This window comes from Bombus terrestris, chromosome 5, assembly GCF_910591885.1.
Source record: "Bombus terrestris chromosome 5, iyBomTerr1.2, whole genome shotgun sequence".
Lineage (NCBI taxonomy): Eukaryota > Metazoa > Arthropoda > Insecta > Hymenoptera > Apidae > Bombus > Bombus terrestris.
Genome location: NC_063273.1, coordinates 10,981,265 through 10,998,704, shown reverse-complemented (window position 1 = coordinate 10,998,704; position 17,440 = coordinate 10,981,265). Strand labels below are relative to the sequence as shown.

At 37.9% G+C, this 17,440-nt stretch overlaps 2 protein-coding genes across 2 annotated transcripts; both read right to left on the bottom strand.

Moving 5' to 3' along the window:
- Positions 1–1,174: 1,174 nt before the first annotated feature.
- LOC110119315 (serine/arginine-rich splicing factor 4-like) lies at positions 1,175–5,651 on the bottom strand. The gene is made up of 4 exons (XM_048406225.1): positions 5,414–5,651; positions 3,910–4,203; positions 2,320–2,680; positions 1,175–1,597 (listed from the first exon to the last, which is right to left on the bottom strand). Exons 1-4 carry the CDS (start codon positions 5,460–5,462, stop codon positions 1,354–1,356), a joined length of 948 nt encoding a protein of 315 aa, XP_048262182.1. The 5' UTR covers positions 5,463–5,651; the 3' UTR covers positions 1,175–1,353.
- A 1,308-nt stretch (positions 5,652–6,959) lies between these two features.
- On the bottom strand, positions 6,960–15,482 carry LOC100644054 (chromodomain-helicase-DNA-binding protein 7-like). Its single transcript, XM_012309095.3, has 6 exons — positions 15,414–15,482; positions 11,124–12,464; positions 10,147–10,374; positions 9,368–9,712; positions 8,440–8,827; positions 6,960–7,498 (listed from the first exon to the last, which is right to left on the bottom strand). Exons 3-6 carry the CDS (start codon positions 10,325–10,327, stop codon positions 7,087–7,089), a joined length of 1,326 nt encoding a protein of 441 aa, XP_012164485.2. The 5' UTR covers positions 10,328–10,374; positions 11,124–12,464; positions 15,414–15,482; the 3' UTR covers positions 6,960–7,086.
- Between the last annotated feature and the right edge of the window lie 1,958 nt (positions 15,483–17,440).

The following is a 17,440-nucleotide window of genomic DNA, read 5'->3' as shown; positions in this document are numbered from 1 at the left end:
TTTGCCTTCGCTCTTCGAGGGATATGTTTTCGCTCCCTGTTGGAAGCGTATTCTTTATCCAATTATGGTTTACGAGATAGCTCTTTCGAAGTAGCTTTTGGGATACTATTTCTACATATGAAACGAAACTCACGAGCAATTCTTGATTTAAACTGGATCATCGAGCCAAAAATTCTTCCGTAATTTTGCAAGAAATATTGAAGAAGACAGAGACAACTGTGATGGAAGTGTCCTGGGCCCTTCTGCATAATAATTTATTTAATAATAATACTAATGTAATCAACAAATAACAAGTGTAGGTTATAGATTTTTGTTGTACAATTTTATTATTTTACATGGAATAAAATGATCAGCTGGCTTGGAATTTATAAAATTGACTCATAGAACATAATTTCTAATTATTTTCCTGCCAAATTTAATACTATTATATAAGGAAATTTACTAGCATTGGTAGTCTGGCACCTGCGATTTGTAAAATCATGCTAATGAGTTTAATTGTGCAAGAAAACCTACGCCTAGGCTGACTAATGGTCAATTTCCTTTGGGCTATGACTCGCTGTCGTTTGTTAGTACCACCAATGAAGTACTTAGGCAACGGGATTATAGGTGGTCCCTCTGTGTTTACCCTTCTTCCCTTCAGAGGGGGGGAGGGCTTTTAATAATTCTATCAGAGGTCGTTTACGTGTTTGGAACGAAGGTGAACGCTCCTATAGGAAAGGGACGCGTGGTTCACAAGAGGTTTGAAGATTCGCAATAGTAGAGGTACAGTCGATTAGTTGGCGGAAGAGGAAAATTAGGCTGCCGCTTTATGATAGACTGAATTTATGTGGTTGTATTAGAGGTACTTAGTGGGAATGTTTTATAGCTGTACCTTTTGATGTAAATGTCTTTCAGATTAATAAAGTTGCTTGTATTTAAGTGACTCAAGCTTGAGCTTGAAATTAGTTGAATTCAAATTTCTATTCATATAAGTTAAATTATTAATATAAATAGCTTGAATTTCAATCAAATTCCAAATAGTATCAAACCCTATCTTTTTAAAGAAAATGAGTAAAATCAATTTCCACTATTGCGATATGTAATGGAATAAATCTAATTATATATTTCACGATATTATTGTTTTATTGTCAAAAAATGTAAACGTGAACCTATTACTTATGACTACACTTGTATGAATCACCACGACCATAAATAAGTATTCTACATAATTGTCAATTGCAAGAAGAATTCCAATAAGAAAATATTACCACGGGACATTTCATCTCTTTTATATGAATAAACAGTTTCATTTGACGTCATAATCTCAAGGCATGAGTTTGACACAACACGATCAATTTGTCGATGTATCCACGTTTACGATTTTGTCGTATCTTCTCTCTTTTTTCCTTCCTCGTCGTCACTTTCGTCCTCGTCGATGGACAGATCCGAACCATCGTCCTCTGCCTTCTCTGCTTTTTTTTCACCATCGGACTGATTTAGACGTTCGTTTTTCTCGCTTACGTTCGCGTTATCCGGACTCTTCCTTTTCTCTCCCTGTTTCTCGAAGTTGTAATCATCGTCGTTCTCGATCTCTACCACTTCTTCCTCGGCTCCAGATCTAAAACGAATTCGTTCGGTTTAATTACTTAGAACGGCGGTCCTGGAAACGACATCGGGATCAAGTTAATAGTACTAATTCTATTATGACTGTCCTTCGGGATGGTTCTATGAAGTTAAATTTCTAAGAAGAAGAATGTTTTGGAAGCTACGCTTCACGTTCCTGATGTAATACTTTGATGTGAAATTAATAATCAGATTATTACACTGTAAATGAATTATTACATTGGAAATATTGGAATGCTATTATCGATTCATTATGGATGTTTTTATGTTTGCAGAAAAATTGGAAGCAAAAATATACGGGACATATGCTGTTGGCAATAAATATAGTAACATACACTAATTACGTTTATTGGGAAATCCTACCTTTTGCTTTATTTAATGCTTTACGATATGAAACGCATATGATGCGAATCAAGCAATAGATTAACCGAAAATAATTGGAATAAACAGATCTTTAAAAATACAACGTTCGAAATCCTTTCATTCAATTGTTGATCGTGCCATTTCCTCTCTTAAGAAGAATGGTGTTTCCAAAAGGCTAATTCTATAGAATATTCTATAGAATATTTTGTTTTATTGAGCTTAGATCATTATACGTTGAACATTCAATTTCAAACTTTCAAAATACTCGTAATTGAAAGAGTTTCTATGGGTATTTCTCTTACATACGAACTTCATTTCGGGAAGATAAAAGAAAAAAGAACTTAGTAGAATTACTCGTCACGTCTCCTGCCGTGTCTTCTTCGTGATCTCCTTCGCGACCTCCTTCGCCTTCTTCTGGATCCACTCCTGGATCTCCTTCGCCTTGAACTTCTTCTCCTCCTGCTTCTACGTCGTCGCCCCCTGGCGTCCTGCACCTCGTAGTCTTCGAATCTAATCGGCGTTCGACGAGGCCTTCTGTCCTCAACTTGTGAAACAGTGCTGTCCGACTTTCTATCCTTACTTTCGTAATTGCCTTCGTTCATGAGATCCGAGGATACACGGAGAACTTTGTACGCCGCGTCTTTCGGAATGAGATAACCGGATTCTACGCCGAAATCGATTGCCTTCTGGATGTATCTTTTCATTTTTCTTATTCCTATAAAGAAATAGGATTTTATAATATATTTGATAAACATAATATATGCTAAAAATATAGAATTTTTAAGAATATGTACAATTTTGAGAAATGTTTCGCGTGTATTTGATATTCAGAAATTATTTTCAAAATTATTATGCTGTATTGAATAATGAATAGAAAAAATAATGCATTGAAAAAACTCATAAATGGTTTGTATATAAAATTTGTTGTAATAATCAAATGATGGTGAATCAATGATATTGATTTATCGAAAGAAAACGTGACTTGGCACGTAGAAGTTATTAATTTCGGCTAAATAGTAAATTGTAGGTTGAAAAAGGGAACATTTTATTTCTATTAAGCACTAAATTACATATGAGGTGCAGTATGTCGGATTATTATTTAACTGCGTCCGATAATAATAATGGACTGCTGTGTTAATTAATCATTTTATTGCCTTTATATAACGGTGCAATAAAAGATAACAATACCTATTGCTAGACTTTCACGCTCATTGAGCAATTGCAATTATCCTCAGATCGTAATAAATATTACTCGGCCTACGATTATAGTTAAATTAATTAGTAGGTAACAAATAATGGTATTTAGATAAGTGTGGCTCATTACATAATTTCAGTACGTCATTAAATTAACCTAGATTATGCCGATATCACAAATGTCACTGTCTTAAGTATAGCTATAGAAAGTGTAAAATATAATTAATGAATAATACAAGAATGATCTCGAATATAATAATGATAGTTTATTTTTTCTGCCTCTTAACTATGAAAAGGGACAGGGTTTACAATTGTTATTTTTATTCGCCTTGAACTCTCGACCATACATCCTTCTGATACATATATCTCACACTCTTCTCACTAGACTATTTAACTATTAACTTAGCTATTGATATAGAGTATTATACGCAAAAAGCGTAAAAAGAGATCTCTATTATAAAGGAATATAAAAAGATTTAAAAGTTATACATAGAAAGTTTTTATAAAAACAATTCTCATTAAACACCAGTCTAATGTAAACAAAGTATCAAAGTATATCCATCACCCATAAGATGAGAAACTCATAATAACTTGTAAAAAGAAAATATATAATAAAACTTGAAAAACCTATAGTATCGATCTATAAAGTTTATACAACAGTAGATTAAACGCAAATAATCTGCTAATCTGTTTTGAACAGTGCATCGTCTAGAATGTAGAAACAATTTCCATGACTTTCATTGCACTAACCTTCTCCTCCATTGCCCCTATACATGCATGACGAGAGGGTGTGGTCCTTGGAGGTTTGGCGTCGTTTCACCCGGTGAATGTTGGAATTCCTTGCCGAACCTTTCCGTTTGTTGGCCATGTTACCGCCAGGTCGAGAATCTAGGCAATTCAAAACTTCTTCACGGCGTTTCGGCCGCTTGCAGTACCGACACCTCGTACTGTAATTTCGCAACGCTTCACAAGCTTCCTCTTTGCTCCCGCCAAGGCGCAGGAATTTGTACACCAGCTCCGAGATATTTGGTTTACGACGTAACTCTGAAACGCGATAAACTAGTCGCCGCGCAGATCCCAGCTATACTCAGACAAGGATTTTCTTTTTCAAAACTTGGACCTTTATGTGTAATTCTTTCGCAAGTTCAGGTAGAAGCGCGTGGAAAATGCAAGAGAATTTGAGACGACTGCTAAATGAAAATTCTGATGCATTGCAGGTTGTTTGATATTGAATGTAACTTTTTTTTTAAGAATTTTATAAGATTTAGAGATTTACTGGTATTCTTAAAGAGCTGTGATAGGATATGAGAATTCTATGAAATTCGACCGAAAGCTTCTGTTCTTGAAAGTTCAAAGATGGAAACTGGGATGTGTCTATTCTAAACTTTGGAAAAAAGATATTTCAACTTTAAATATTTCACTATTTGTGGATCGTCAAGCAATTGCAATGTTATAGAGAAGTTCTAAATCAGAAAAGTTACAGAAAGTTAATTCGAGTGATCTTAAGTTTAAATGTAAAATTTATAATTTTTTAAGTCGAATACATATTTTAGAAATTGTTGTAAAACGTCGTAGAGTCGACTATTTTTAGGCTGAGAATACAATGTAAGAATATACTGAATTTTTCTCTAAATCAAAAATATCTATATCGGAAGTCGTGAAATTTCCAATTTAGAATACGATCTCAAGGCTAAGTAAAAGAAATTGGCAGTTGTTTCAATTGATCAATTCGTTTTGAATAATGAAAACGCCTGGAAGGTACCTTGGAATTTGCGGGAGAAATTTTTAATGATGTTCCACGATGCTTGTTGCAAATATCGAACGAAGCTTGGCATTTCAGTTCAAAGAAATCAATTGAAAAATGACGGAAGAATTACAAAGTACCAGACGTGGGCGTCGTTACGAAACGTGATAAACAAAATAGAATATATGTTCAAGCGATGAATGTCTTCTTTTGTGGCCATTACTAACAATCAAAGAAATAGATCAATAAAATCTGCTAGGCGATAACGTATCTTTATTTTGAAAAAAATGTGTATTTTAGTCTCGATAATTTTCTAAATTAGTATTCTAATGCAATTTAATTTCACCTCTTTCATCGGGAAAAACAAAAAAGTGTCGAAGAATATAAAAAGTCGTTACTTCTAAAGTATATAGAGAATACGCTACGTCATCATTCCAATGAATTTCTCGTGAAAATAAGACAAGAATTTTGTCATTTTTTGCTCAAATCTTTTCCAAGATCATCACTCACTCATCTTGTGATGGCTTCGCGCATGAGGACGTCTCTTTATGTGGGCCATTTTGTGCTTACTGATGGATGTGAAGCTCCTCTGGACGTCCGTACTTGTTCCTCAGCCGCCGTGTTTCCGAAGGATTTCGATAGTCCAGTCGAATTTTTTCTAGGATTTTGATCGGTCGTGGCGCCGAATTTTGTCTAGGAATTTTCAGGACATTGATGAAAAGAAGAGAGGCACGACCGACGGTGCCAATCCATCGGTTCCTTTCGCCTATTCTTTTTTTTTTTTCACGGAACAACGAAATCTCGTCTCGTTGACTACATTCACACGTTTGCTATTCTCTTTACGCGTTTTATAAAGCAGGCGTTGCCTTCTGCCTACTTTCTCATTCATTTATTTTCTATTTATCATTCGAAGTTGCCGAAGAATCATTTTCTTTGTCATTTTTTTTAAACTTGATCGTATTAAATACTCTACTTTCGATTTCTGTTTAATTTCAAATAAAGAAAGATCATGAAATATATTAAGAAAGATAATAAAAAAATGATTAATTAAATTTCTATTACACAATATTATGTACCGAGTACTGTACCGATTACTGTACCGATTGTAGTAAAGCTCATAAATAAATTAAGCTTGTAATTACAGAAAATGAAACTAAATTAGATCTATGCACAGAAGAATTTCAGGTTCATTATCTTTTATATCTAACAGGACAAGCAAATACTCCACAGTTTCTCATTTAGTTTCCTATTTATGCAACTATCAATGTTATTACACTATTACTTACACCAATATTATTACTTCTCCCATTTCGCATTAAGTTCTTGGCCTGTCCCATTATAAGCCAGTTCTTTGACATTGCAATATACAAAATATTTTCCGTCTGTTGACTTTTCTGTCTATTTTTCTTGTGTGTACATACACATTGATGGAATCATGGCGACAACTTCCGATTCGTGGAACCCGATCAACCAACCACGATCACGGCATTGTATAGCTGGCGAAGGGTGATGAGGTCAAACTCCGCGACCCGAGATCGTCGACATCGTCATAAATTCTCGAAAAAATGCCGACTTGCATGGTAGAGAAAATCTCGTTATTGACTTTGAGAGTTCAGTCAATCGATACAAAGAGTTTCAAATATAAAATTAGTTATTTATAATTAGTATAAATTTAGAATCGTATTTCACGCGTTTTGTGATAAAAAGTTTGTCGTTGCTTGCACTGTAGTACAAATTTTAAGATAAATATATCTTTCGTTCTAAATTTATGATGAACGTTGTTGAAATTTTCAATGAACGTAAAATTATACTAGATGGTACAATTGGTTCTTACACGATCACGCCGATGTCCTGCGGCAAATTTATACAATTCCAAACATATACTACACTGCTATAGTTCTAAGAAATACATACTACAGATGGTTCTGTTTCGCTAGAATTACCAGAAAATCGCCAGAATAGCTGATATTACATATACGATTCAAAATTAATTTTATTTGAAATTTATATAATTACAAAAGAAATTAAAATTGTATACATACTAATAATACACTCCTAGTTAAAAGATATCCAATAAATCTCTATAAAAAGCTTCTTCTTTTAGATTTAATATTTCAAAATTGTATAGAAATCTTTTACAACATTTTCTTCACTTTTTTCTAAGTAAATTATACAATAAATAGTTAATCCAAATTCTCAATTGTATCGTTCTTGTTATTTTCTTCATAGGAGGCATCCAATTTTTCTTCGACGATTTTCGCTGGATTTCCGGATGATCCGCTGCTATTTCGCAAAGCATCCTCTCGACTGGTCGTCGATTTCTGTCGTACTATTGCCATTCTTTCGTTGATTTCTTCGTTTTCGCTCAATTCTGCGTTGTATGCATCCTCGTTGCTCGAGTCTGGTTTATTCTCTTTCAAATTCTCATTATCTCCTTTTCTTGAACGGGAAGACTTAGTCCTGCGACTTCTATGATCCTCTTTTCCCTTGTCCACATCGTATTTGTACGAGTTTCGCGTACTTCTTATTTTCTTCTGAGTCTCGTCGATTTTGTTGCTCGGGCTCTTGGACAGCGTTGATATTATTAACTTATCTCTGAAACAGAACTTCAAATTATTCTTCAAGCATTTCGTCGTTTTGTTCGTGAATACCCATCACACTGTTTTGCTCATAGTAGGTGAAATTTATAGATATTTTGCTGTTTTGTTCGTAAACACCCACGTGTTTGTTTTGCTATCCATAGACCATAATACTAGAGTACTTTGTCGTTTTGTTTATGAATGTCCGTAGTTTTCTTGTTATGTAATGAATTATTTTATCGACGAGTAAAACTGTAATAAATATTTTAAATAAAATGAATCGTTTTTCAGTAATTATGATATTAGAGTAATTATAAATATTAACATTGTTTACAAATCTTTATGTTCGAATCTCGATTTTGTTTCAACAAACCAGAAAATATTAGCTATTTTAAGAAAAACTTTAGTATAAAACAGAAATAAGACATCATTTCTCAAAATCAAGATATTTTTTAGCGATATAAAAATATAATTAGTACGATAGCGATCTGAAAAACGTATTAAGGTTTAAATAAGCATTACTACATTGCGGGTGTTTCTACAATTAGAATTATGTAGGTTTACAATATAATTATAAAGTTGCAAATATTATAATTGTATAAAATGCATATATAATATGCAAAAATATAGAAAATAACAAAAATACGAGAGTGTATAAAAATCAGCAATCTAACCATTAAAACAGAATTCTAACGATTTTAATATTGGAAAAAGATTTTAGTTAGTATTCGATTAATTAAACCCTCATCAATTATTCAAACTTGACAGAACATCATTAATAGTAGAAAAAATTAACCAGCAACGAGCAAAAAAGGCCTCATAAAAATTAACTAATGGTTCGTCACAAAAAGTGCAAGCATACCCAAAGATATTTACCCCTAATTTCCAAAGCTCTTGTAAATCCACAAAAAGCAAAGAATAACATAAGAAACACATAACAGCGTTTAGATTACTAACCTTTTTCCTTTCCTCTTTCTGTTCTTCCGTGGAGTACGTTCCTGGGTTTTCTTCCTGGGACTCTTCTTCGCCTGAATCGAATTTTTCGAGGTCTTTCTTCTTTTTCGAGGCGGAGTTTCCGGTTTTGGTGTATTTTCACGGCGTGTGATGTTCTTCGTGTCCCAAGCAGGGGTCAATCGACGCCATTTCTGGGCATCAGCTATCGGGTCTTCTTCACCTCTTCTGGCCCTCCTTCGTCTTTTTCGTGACTCTATGTCACTCTTCTTCGATTCTATCAACGTTGGAGATACTCGTATCACTTGTCCTTGTGGACCAGCAGGAATTAGGTAACCGGATTTCACGCCGAAAGAAAGTGCCTTGCGGATGTACTTCTTCGCTTGCCGTTTTCCTAAGGATTAGGTAAAAAGTTTGTCGCGCTATAGAAACTTTATAAAGGTTAATAGAATCTGAAATGAATGGTGAAATTCTGTAGATTTAAAAACTAACTATAATCGAGTTACATTGATATACTAGACGTGTAAATTGATTCGGTGTCTTTAGATTTATCCGTCGCTAGTCTAAATTCATGTACTTCCCCGTCTTACGGAAATTTTAAAACGCGTCATCTTCGTTTATGTTCTATACGTTATATTTTGATGACTAAATTTATATTACGTTATCGTCAGGTTGATAACATTTCTTCTTACGATATTAGATACAATTAAAAGAATAAACTAAGTTAAAAAATATAAAGAATATTAAAAAATTCCATTTTTAGAGACGCAGTTAATTTTTATGATAACTATCAAAACTAAAGAAAACTTGTACAAAATTTGTGTATAGTAGTCTTTCTATTTCCTCGAAAGTAACCCTGACAAAAAATTGATACCAACAAACGAGGCCTCGAGCTTCTAGCAAATATCGAGATTAGAGAGCATCCAAGCGATACCTTCCTCTATTCCGGCCTTGATGTAATTGTTGATGACCTGAACGAAAGACTTTTTCTTCAGCAAGGCTCTAGTGTTATCGATCGTCTTTGCGAGAGCAATCGGTTCCACGGAGGCATTCGAAACGCTGCTGTTGCCAGAGCTGCTGCCCACTGAGCTATTGGTGGCCTCCATCACTCTCGACAAGTTCTCCACGGACGTTGCCACGGATTTTGTGTACTCTGAGTCCTGAATGGACGGCGAGCTATCGCGATAGGGCGAACTATCGTACGAGGACTCTCGTGTATTTTGATACTTCCGCATGCTTCCGTGGAACCTGCCGCTTCCAGGGTCTCGTTGCTTTTTTCCTGAAAGAGGTTCATAATTGTTATTAATGTTCTACGTGTTCGAAAGCTGTAATATCGCGTGAAATATTCCCTTTCCTTACAACGCTCTGGTCAGAGCAGTCTAGAAGAGTAGTGAATGCTCTATCGAATTGAAATAACTACATATTTTGCGTTTAAAGTTTTGCTCTATTAAATAAATTTCTTTATTTTTTTACTCCGCGACAATTATCTTAAATCTATTCTATTATTCAAAGATTAATTTGTATTATCGCAAAATTTACTACTAGACATAAAAAAAAACTTATGAGGAAGAAAGAAATTAAATCTTTTTCTTTATCTCAATTGTTTTAATTGAAAGGTATTATATCTTCTTGCTATAAGAAAGCTAAGACTATAAGAAAAATAATATTATCGACGAAACTCGTTATGACAATTCATTATACATAATATAGCACCTTGGTTATGTTTGCTGTTAAGCAGCCTGTACACCATTTCTCGTACAGTCGTGGGTTGATAAAGAGTCTGTACTCGGCGTGGAATGTTTTGTCGCTTAGGACGTTGTTGATAGCTATAACGTGGCCCTATTATTTGTTTCTTCCAGAGTCGGCCTTTTGATTTCCTCTTTGGCGGTGCCATTATTCAGTAATGACACTTTTTTTCTTCGCCCCGTGGATTGCTTCTCGCTGAAACAGCGGAGTTGTTGTCGCCGTTGAAAAACACTCGTTTCCTTCGGTTCATCGATTAGCAGCTACGTCATGTTGTATAAAAAGATGTCACATGTTTGCGTTTTCGTTCAGTGCCAAACTTTTGTCGAGTTTACTAATTCATTCTTAAAATACGATTATTTTGAAAATAACAATAAAATATTGGAAATCTAATATTTCTATACAAAACAAATTATAAATATTGTACTACATATATAATACAATCTTTAGTAGATATAGTACAATCTTATAGTACAATATTACTATGGTACTACTTTTATTACTACTATTATTATACTATATATAGTACTCTGTGTGTGTATGTGTGTGTGCGCGTGTGTGTATGTGAATATATGTGTATGAAAGTATTGAAATTTGTTTGATGTTATTTGGACATTGACATTTTAAGCTATTTCATTTTTGGAGGACCTTTGTGCAATGGTCTTTGATATTTAGGGTCATTTGAATATCATGAAAGGTCATATAAATCGCATGGGTACTTAGGGTGATTTGAAGATCACAAGGTTCATCGAGATCGTGTCGTTGCCAGTTAGGCCAGAGTTAGTACGTAACATTGAAAATTTGGTACTGAAGATTAGTTAAAGGTCATGAAGGTTCATCGAGTATTAATCATCAGCATTTCATGCAACTAGGAAGTGCCATATAAATCATGGTGAGAATTTTCTGGATACAGGTTACTTGGAAAATATATTTAGGCAATAACTTACTTGCTGTATGAGTTCTCCGAGTAATACACAGGAAGATCTGTCACGGTCCACCATCCACAAATCCTGATCATCCTTATCGAATCCCAATTCGAAATAGCTTTTACAAGTTCAGTATATATATCGCAGATTTATCACTCTTACTGCGGCCAAATTTCACAACCGTGAAGACGTCAACCTTAGCTTGCTCAACTTAACACACATTGGATCTAAGTGTAGCGAGTCTCGAATCGTCTCGATAAGGTTTCCTTATTGCGGAATTAAGGATGTCCTTCCTGTTTTGTAATTTCGTGACTCTAACTGTCGTATTTTGCAACGTGCACTTCTTTTTTAATTTCAATGTATCCAATTTTCGTCATCATCATCTGAGGATTTCACAATTATAAAATGAATCAAGCAACACTATATTGCCATCGCCGATATTAGCAACAGCGCACTATCGTTCTTGTCAAATATCCAAGCTACTCCAGAGTTCCATCAAATTTTATAAATCCAAAATTCATCCCACTTATCCTTGACATAAACGTTGTTGAATCCCGCAAGAGATTCTGGTAACCTCGCTATCGCCTCGAGCTCGTCGTTATCACCGTACAAGCTATCTTCATTCTACCTTCGTGCATTATAACACTCATCTCATAATGTTTCCTCCGTTGCACATAGTATTGAAAGTTAATTCGACAACAATTTCACTATCAGACTTTCTCAAAGAAACTCCCCTTGCAGATGATCGTCGAATTTTAAACTTTATACAAGTTATCTAAAATTTTGATATATTAAATCTGTGATCTATACATCTGGTTGTAACAATCTGATCACTAGAATACGGATATTTATGCAGTCATATTTTGGTAAATGCAAGTAAAATAATGGAACTTAGGTAGAAAATAGTTTTATTCTATTTTGGATATTTTTCATGTTTTCTGTGTATTATCTGTATTTTCTACATTTTTATTTTTATCATTATTTAAAATAATTTTTTGATCTTTATTTGAAACTACCTTCAAGTTTCTCATAAATGCATAAAATTGACAACATTCCTAATCACTTAAAAATTATTACATGTATTATACATGAGAGCGTCTTTCTTGCAGAATCACTGCTCGATTTATTGTACTTTAATCGTTATTCGAGCAGTTAGCTCGTTTGCTACTTTTGGCCAGTCTGTGTATCGATCAACTGTCACGTGGACGAAAAACTTTCGAGCTTTGTCCTTGACTATGCGAAGCCACCCAGCGCCCCTCGCGAATTTAACGTTCTTCGCACTCGACTGGCCACAGGGGAGAGTGTCACGGCTCTTTGAATGCCTCACTGTTGGGATTGTCGCGGATTCCTGTCTCGTTTGAGCTGGAACACGAGTCAAGAACGCTTGATGAAACTCATCCGTGTTAAAAGACGATGCATTTGCTTTAATTCGCCCTTCGCGGAAACATCGCTCGATTGAACAATGAATTACAGTTGAAAAGTTTCTTGATAGGTCGATGATCGGTACAGTGTTAGAATGAAAACATTCTAGTTCGATAATGTCAGATAGGGAGAATGTAAAACAAATGGGAAAGTAATGGATCGAACGTGCAGAGTTCAAAGGGAATAGAGGTTTATTATAGTGTTAGGAAGTCGAAGATTTATTGCAAAATAAAAGTTCTATTGCTAGGTTAAGTATTGGTGTATAAGGGCAACTGACTTTAAGGGATGATTGAAGGGATTCTTTGAGAAATGATCCAGCGTTTTACGATTTGAATCGTTTCTCTCAAAACAAAAAGTATATTTTTTGCATATTATTAGTTTTTTCTATAGTCTCAGGAAATTTAAAAATTGTTGTAGAACGTGTCAGAGAGAGATTATTCTCTTCTTTTTCTATCACATATTAAATACTATGAAATCTGTGAATAAATAAATATAAATGTATGTCGGTAAGCAATTAAATCATAAGATGTGTCAAATTAATTGTACTATATTATGTCAAGTATTATATCATTTTAGTCGTCCACTATAAAATTTCTTTTACAAAGAAACGCATCGTTATTTTCATTTCTTCTGCGAGATCGTAGAATATCAAAATATGTCTCTCAGGAGCAGTTCTTTTTGTACCTTTCCTGAGAAACTAGTACGTATTCCATTTCCATATCGTGGAAGGCAAATAACGCTCGAAGGGTTAAGAAACATTACCAAATGTAGAGAAACGTCTCCAGTTACGTTCTTACATACGTATATTGCAATAACTATTCCAAAAGGAAAGAAGGAAATGCGAAGTAAAGTCGAGGCGTTCAAATGAGGGCCAAATTTAAGAACAGCGGATTTCCTTTGATGTATCGACATTATCTTAAATGTACGTAAATATTAGCAATCCTTAGTTATTGTTCGTTATTCGTATCTCCGCCAAAGAAAATTCACATTAGCGAACATTAGCAAATATTAGACAATATTTTGAAGAGCGAGTATGTACTCCAGTATACAATTTAAAAGGATAGCGAGCGTTTGAAGTAGTGTTGACACATTAAAGACAATGGCAGTTCATTTGTGTTTTTGCACATTCGGTGGAGATAAATGGCTATTCACCATTTCTACTGATCAACGGTAAATGCTCAGGTACACGTTTTCATTCACAATCATTTATCTGACATGGATATTCAACAATGATGAAAATGTTCATAAACTTTTACGAATGTTTATAAATGTTTGTTAAAAGCACACGTTTGATGGTTATCCGACATTTAATATACGAAATTATTTTAAACAATTGCAAATACAATTATTCGTAAATATTTGCAAATGTTTGTTAAAATGGATATTCAACTTTTAATATATCCACATAATATACCTTACTTCAAACACTCGCAAATGCAATTATTTACGAATGTCTGCAAATATTTGTCAGAAGCATGTTAAAACACTTATAAATACTACAATGATACACAATTATTTAATATAGTTCGCACACACTTCGTGTTTCCATTAATACAAATACATACTAGCGAACATAGGCAAACATTCTCAAACATTTCGCACGAATATCCAGCTCTATATCCTCCGTTCTACAAGCCGAGTGATTCTATGTACGCTTTCTTTTCGACATAAAATACGTTTTGAAGGACGTGTAGCAATACACGAACGAAAGAAGTTCGCCGTGATAGCGAAAGCAACGTTCCGTGGAAATGTCTTACTTTCCTCTTAGAAGGACATCGTAAACTAGCGGCTGCAGGTGAACAACGAAGAAAGGAGGGAAAGACACGACGTAAGAATCCTCCAGGGAGGCTTTTCTTCTCCCTAAGCCGAGACATTAAAGGGAATCTCGCGTTGCTTCTCACCCTTACAGTCGAGTTAACGTTTGCCGGTTTGCAAGCTTGTGAAAATAGGTCAAGCATCGAACGATTGTCCGATCCGACGTCTCGTGTCGTTAATGGCTTGATGCAAACGTCGTCATGCCTCGTTTGCGAATGGAGTGTATATATGGTTGGATTCGGATGATTATGGCAGTGAAAATGAATTCGCGAGTCGAGGATGGATAAGAGGTTCTGAAGTTTACACATATAAGGCATGTTAATTTGTTGCAAATATTAAATGCGAAATTTAAGGAAAATTTAATTTAGAAAATTACATAGGTAATGTAACAAACACGATGACATTTGGCAAACATTTCTAAACATTGTGTTTACGTATGAATAATTTATCATTGACCATTTACAATCTCTTGAAAAATTTTTTGTTTATTCGCAATCCACAAGATTAGAAAATTTTAACATTGCAAACGTAACAAACTTCTTTATCAGGCCGATGTTCATAGTAAATAATCTTTCTCCAATTCCGTTAAATACAACCGAAGATATATCATCTATCATAAAACAAACTTTCTGAGCAAACTAGAGAAGAGATTTCTTGTGATTGTGAAAAAGGAAGTGATATCTATCTCCATGCTTTTTGTAAGGACAGGATCGATAGAATATAATTATAGTGATTCTTATGGAGGGAAGTTAGTAACTTTGGTGGGAATTAGGTTTGTGTAGTCTTCTGTGTGTGAAGATACTAAGGCGAACATTTAGAATCTTCGACAGGAATCGAATTTGGGTAGTCTTCACTGTATGACGCTATTAAGGCGAACGTCTAAGACCTTTTTTTTTGACGTGGAGGAAATCCACACAGACAAATCGGGGAGGGGGGGGGGGGAAGCGGCGTGGTAGTGCCGGACTCCAACCGACTAAAACCTCCACGATGACTGTTCCGGTTAAGATCGAGATGCCCGGGAACCGGTGCGAGCGACACACCGCCCCCCCCCCCCGCGAGCACAAAATGCATCACCTAATGGACCGGTATGCGGGTATCACACCGCACCTCGTCGCCGGAGCCGACGTGCAAGGCAGTCTGGTTCCCCTACCGAACTGCTTGGCAATCCCGAGACGCTGATCTATTCGCGCCTAAGTTTGACCCCCACCGGGGAGCGCGGCGGCCCTAGCGCGCCTCGTCCAAGCGCGTCCGCGGCGTCTGCAGCGCCCCCGCCGGCCGATCCTCTCGGGGTGGGAGTTCCGCACCCTCACCCTCTCCGCTGCCTCCTTCCGAAGCATAACCTGCTCACAGAAGGAGGTCACGGCCCTCCTCCCTCTCTCGCTCACCAACAGTGCCTCGAGGATAGTCGGCAGCGAGAGGTCCCATCCGATTTCCGCGATGAGGTCGCGGCGCGGCTGCGCTCACGTCGGACAGTACTCCAACGTGTGCTGCACGCTCGCATCGCAGTGGTGGCAACGCGCGGTCGCCTCTTTTCTGATTCGGTGCAGATATTCACCAAAGCACCCGTGCCCGGTGAGCACCTGCGTCACCTTGTAAGTCAGGGGGGCCCGGCCCCGTCCAACCAAACGTCCCAGTTTGGAAGGGCGGCCTCGAGGACCCTTAGCCCCGGCACGCCCGCTCTCATGTCAAGGCTGGCGCGCCATCTGTCGAGCAGGGCCAATCGACCCCGACCATTAACGTCGGCGCCCACCGGACCGACCCCGTCCGACAGACCCCAAGTGTGGAGGTAAATCTCGCGACACTTCAGGGCCTGCAATTCGAACGGGGAAAATCCGGCGATCACCGCCGCTGCTGCCGCCGAAATGGTGCGGAAGCTCCTCACTACCCTGATGGCCACCGTCCTGTGCAGCCTCCTGACCTTCAGGAGACTGCGGCGGCTGGCCATCAGGTAGATGAGCCTCGATCGCACCACGCCGGCGTACATCCGACGCACTCCGACGCCGGGTCCGCCCAATCGAGGCAGCAAACATCCTAATGCGCTCGCCGTCGCCTCGACCGACGGTGCCAGGCGCTCGAAGTGAGCGCCAAAGGTCCACTGACTGTCGAGGGTCAGGCCCAGATATTTCATATTGGTTCCGACCCCGATCTCAGCCCCCTCCAACCTCAGGCGATAGCCCGCTGGAGGCGTCCCGTGATCGGCCCTACGGCAGAACCACATTGCCTCGGACTTTTCAGGGGACATTCTCAGCCCCAATCCTTTGATCGCGGCTACCACGCGGGCCACCGCCAGCTTCGCCAGACGGACGATTCCGCCCCACGCCGTGTCCCAGACCAGCACCAACATGTCGTCAGCGTAGCACGTCAGGTCCGAGTCCGGAGACATCAGCGTCCGAAGCACCGCGTCGTACGTGATGTTCCACAGCAGCGGACCCAGCACGGAACCCTGCGGGACCCCGCGGTACACCGCCCTCTCAATCATCCCCCCGCCACGGACGTTGTAGACGATGCTTCGGTCCCAGAGAAATGCCCGGACCACACTCCGCAGGTACGTGGGTACCCGATGAAACTCGAGGGCCCGGCATATCCTGTCCCAGGGAATGCTGTTGAAGGCGTTGACCACGTCCAGCGATACAGCCAACGCCACGCAACCGCGCCGCTCGGCCCCCTCAACCAGGGAGCGGACACGGGCTACAGCATCGGCCGTAGACCGTCCCCTCCGGAAGCCAAACTGGCTGTCGTGCAGTCCGGGAACACTCCGGGACAAATGCGACTCGAGGCGGGCCGCCACCACTCTCTCCAATAGCTTGCCAGCCTCTTCTAAAAGGCACACCGGCCGATAGGTGGAAGGCGAGTCCGGGGAGCGTCCTGGCTTCGACAGCAAGACCATCCATGCCTCTTTCCACAAAACGGGGAATTCGCCCCGAGATAGATCTGTCAAATAGACGCATAAATCTCGGGGCTAAGACCCCGGCGACGTCCTTCCACAGGAACGTCTAAGACTATGATCTTTGATAGAAATTGAGTTTCAGTAGTCTCCTTTGTGTGTGAAAATATTTAAATGAAGATTAATAGTAATTGCTAAGTTAATTGGACTTTTTTTT

Excerpts from the sequence above, each read along its gene's own strand:
- LOC110119315 (XM_048406225.1), bottom strand. The coding sequence starts at position 5,462 with ATGGCCCACATAAAGAGACGTCCTCATGCGCGAAGCCATCACAAGATG. Across the intron at positions 4,204-5,413 it reads GCGAAGCCATCACAAGATGA|AGTTACGTCGTAAACCAAAT; the intron begins GTGAGTGATGAT and ends ATCGCGTTTCAG. Across the intron at positions 2,681-3,909 it reads TAGGGGCAATGGAGGAGAAG|GAATAAGAAAAATGAAAAGA; the intron begins GTTAGTGCAATG and ends ATTTCTTTATAG.
- LOC100644054 (XM_012309095.3), bottom strand. The coding sequence starts at position 10,327 with ATGGCACCGCCAAAGAGGAAATCAAAAGGCCGACTCTGGAAGAAACAA. Across the intron at positions 8,828-9,367 it reads CAAGGCCGGAATAGAGGAAG|GAAAACGGCAAGCGAAGAAG; the intron begins GTATCGCTTGGA and ends CCTAATCCTTAG. Across the intron at positions 7,499-8,439 it reads AGAAAGAGGAAAGGAAAAAG|AGATAAGTTAATAATATCAA; the intron begins GTTAGTAATCTA and ends GTTCTGTTTCAG.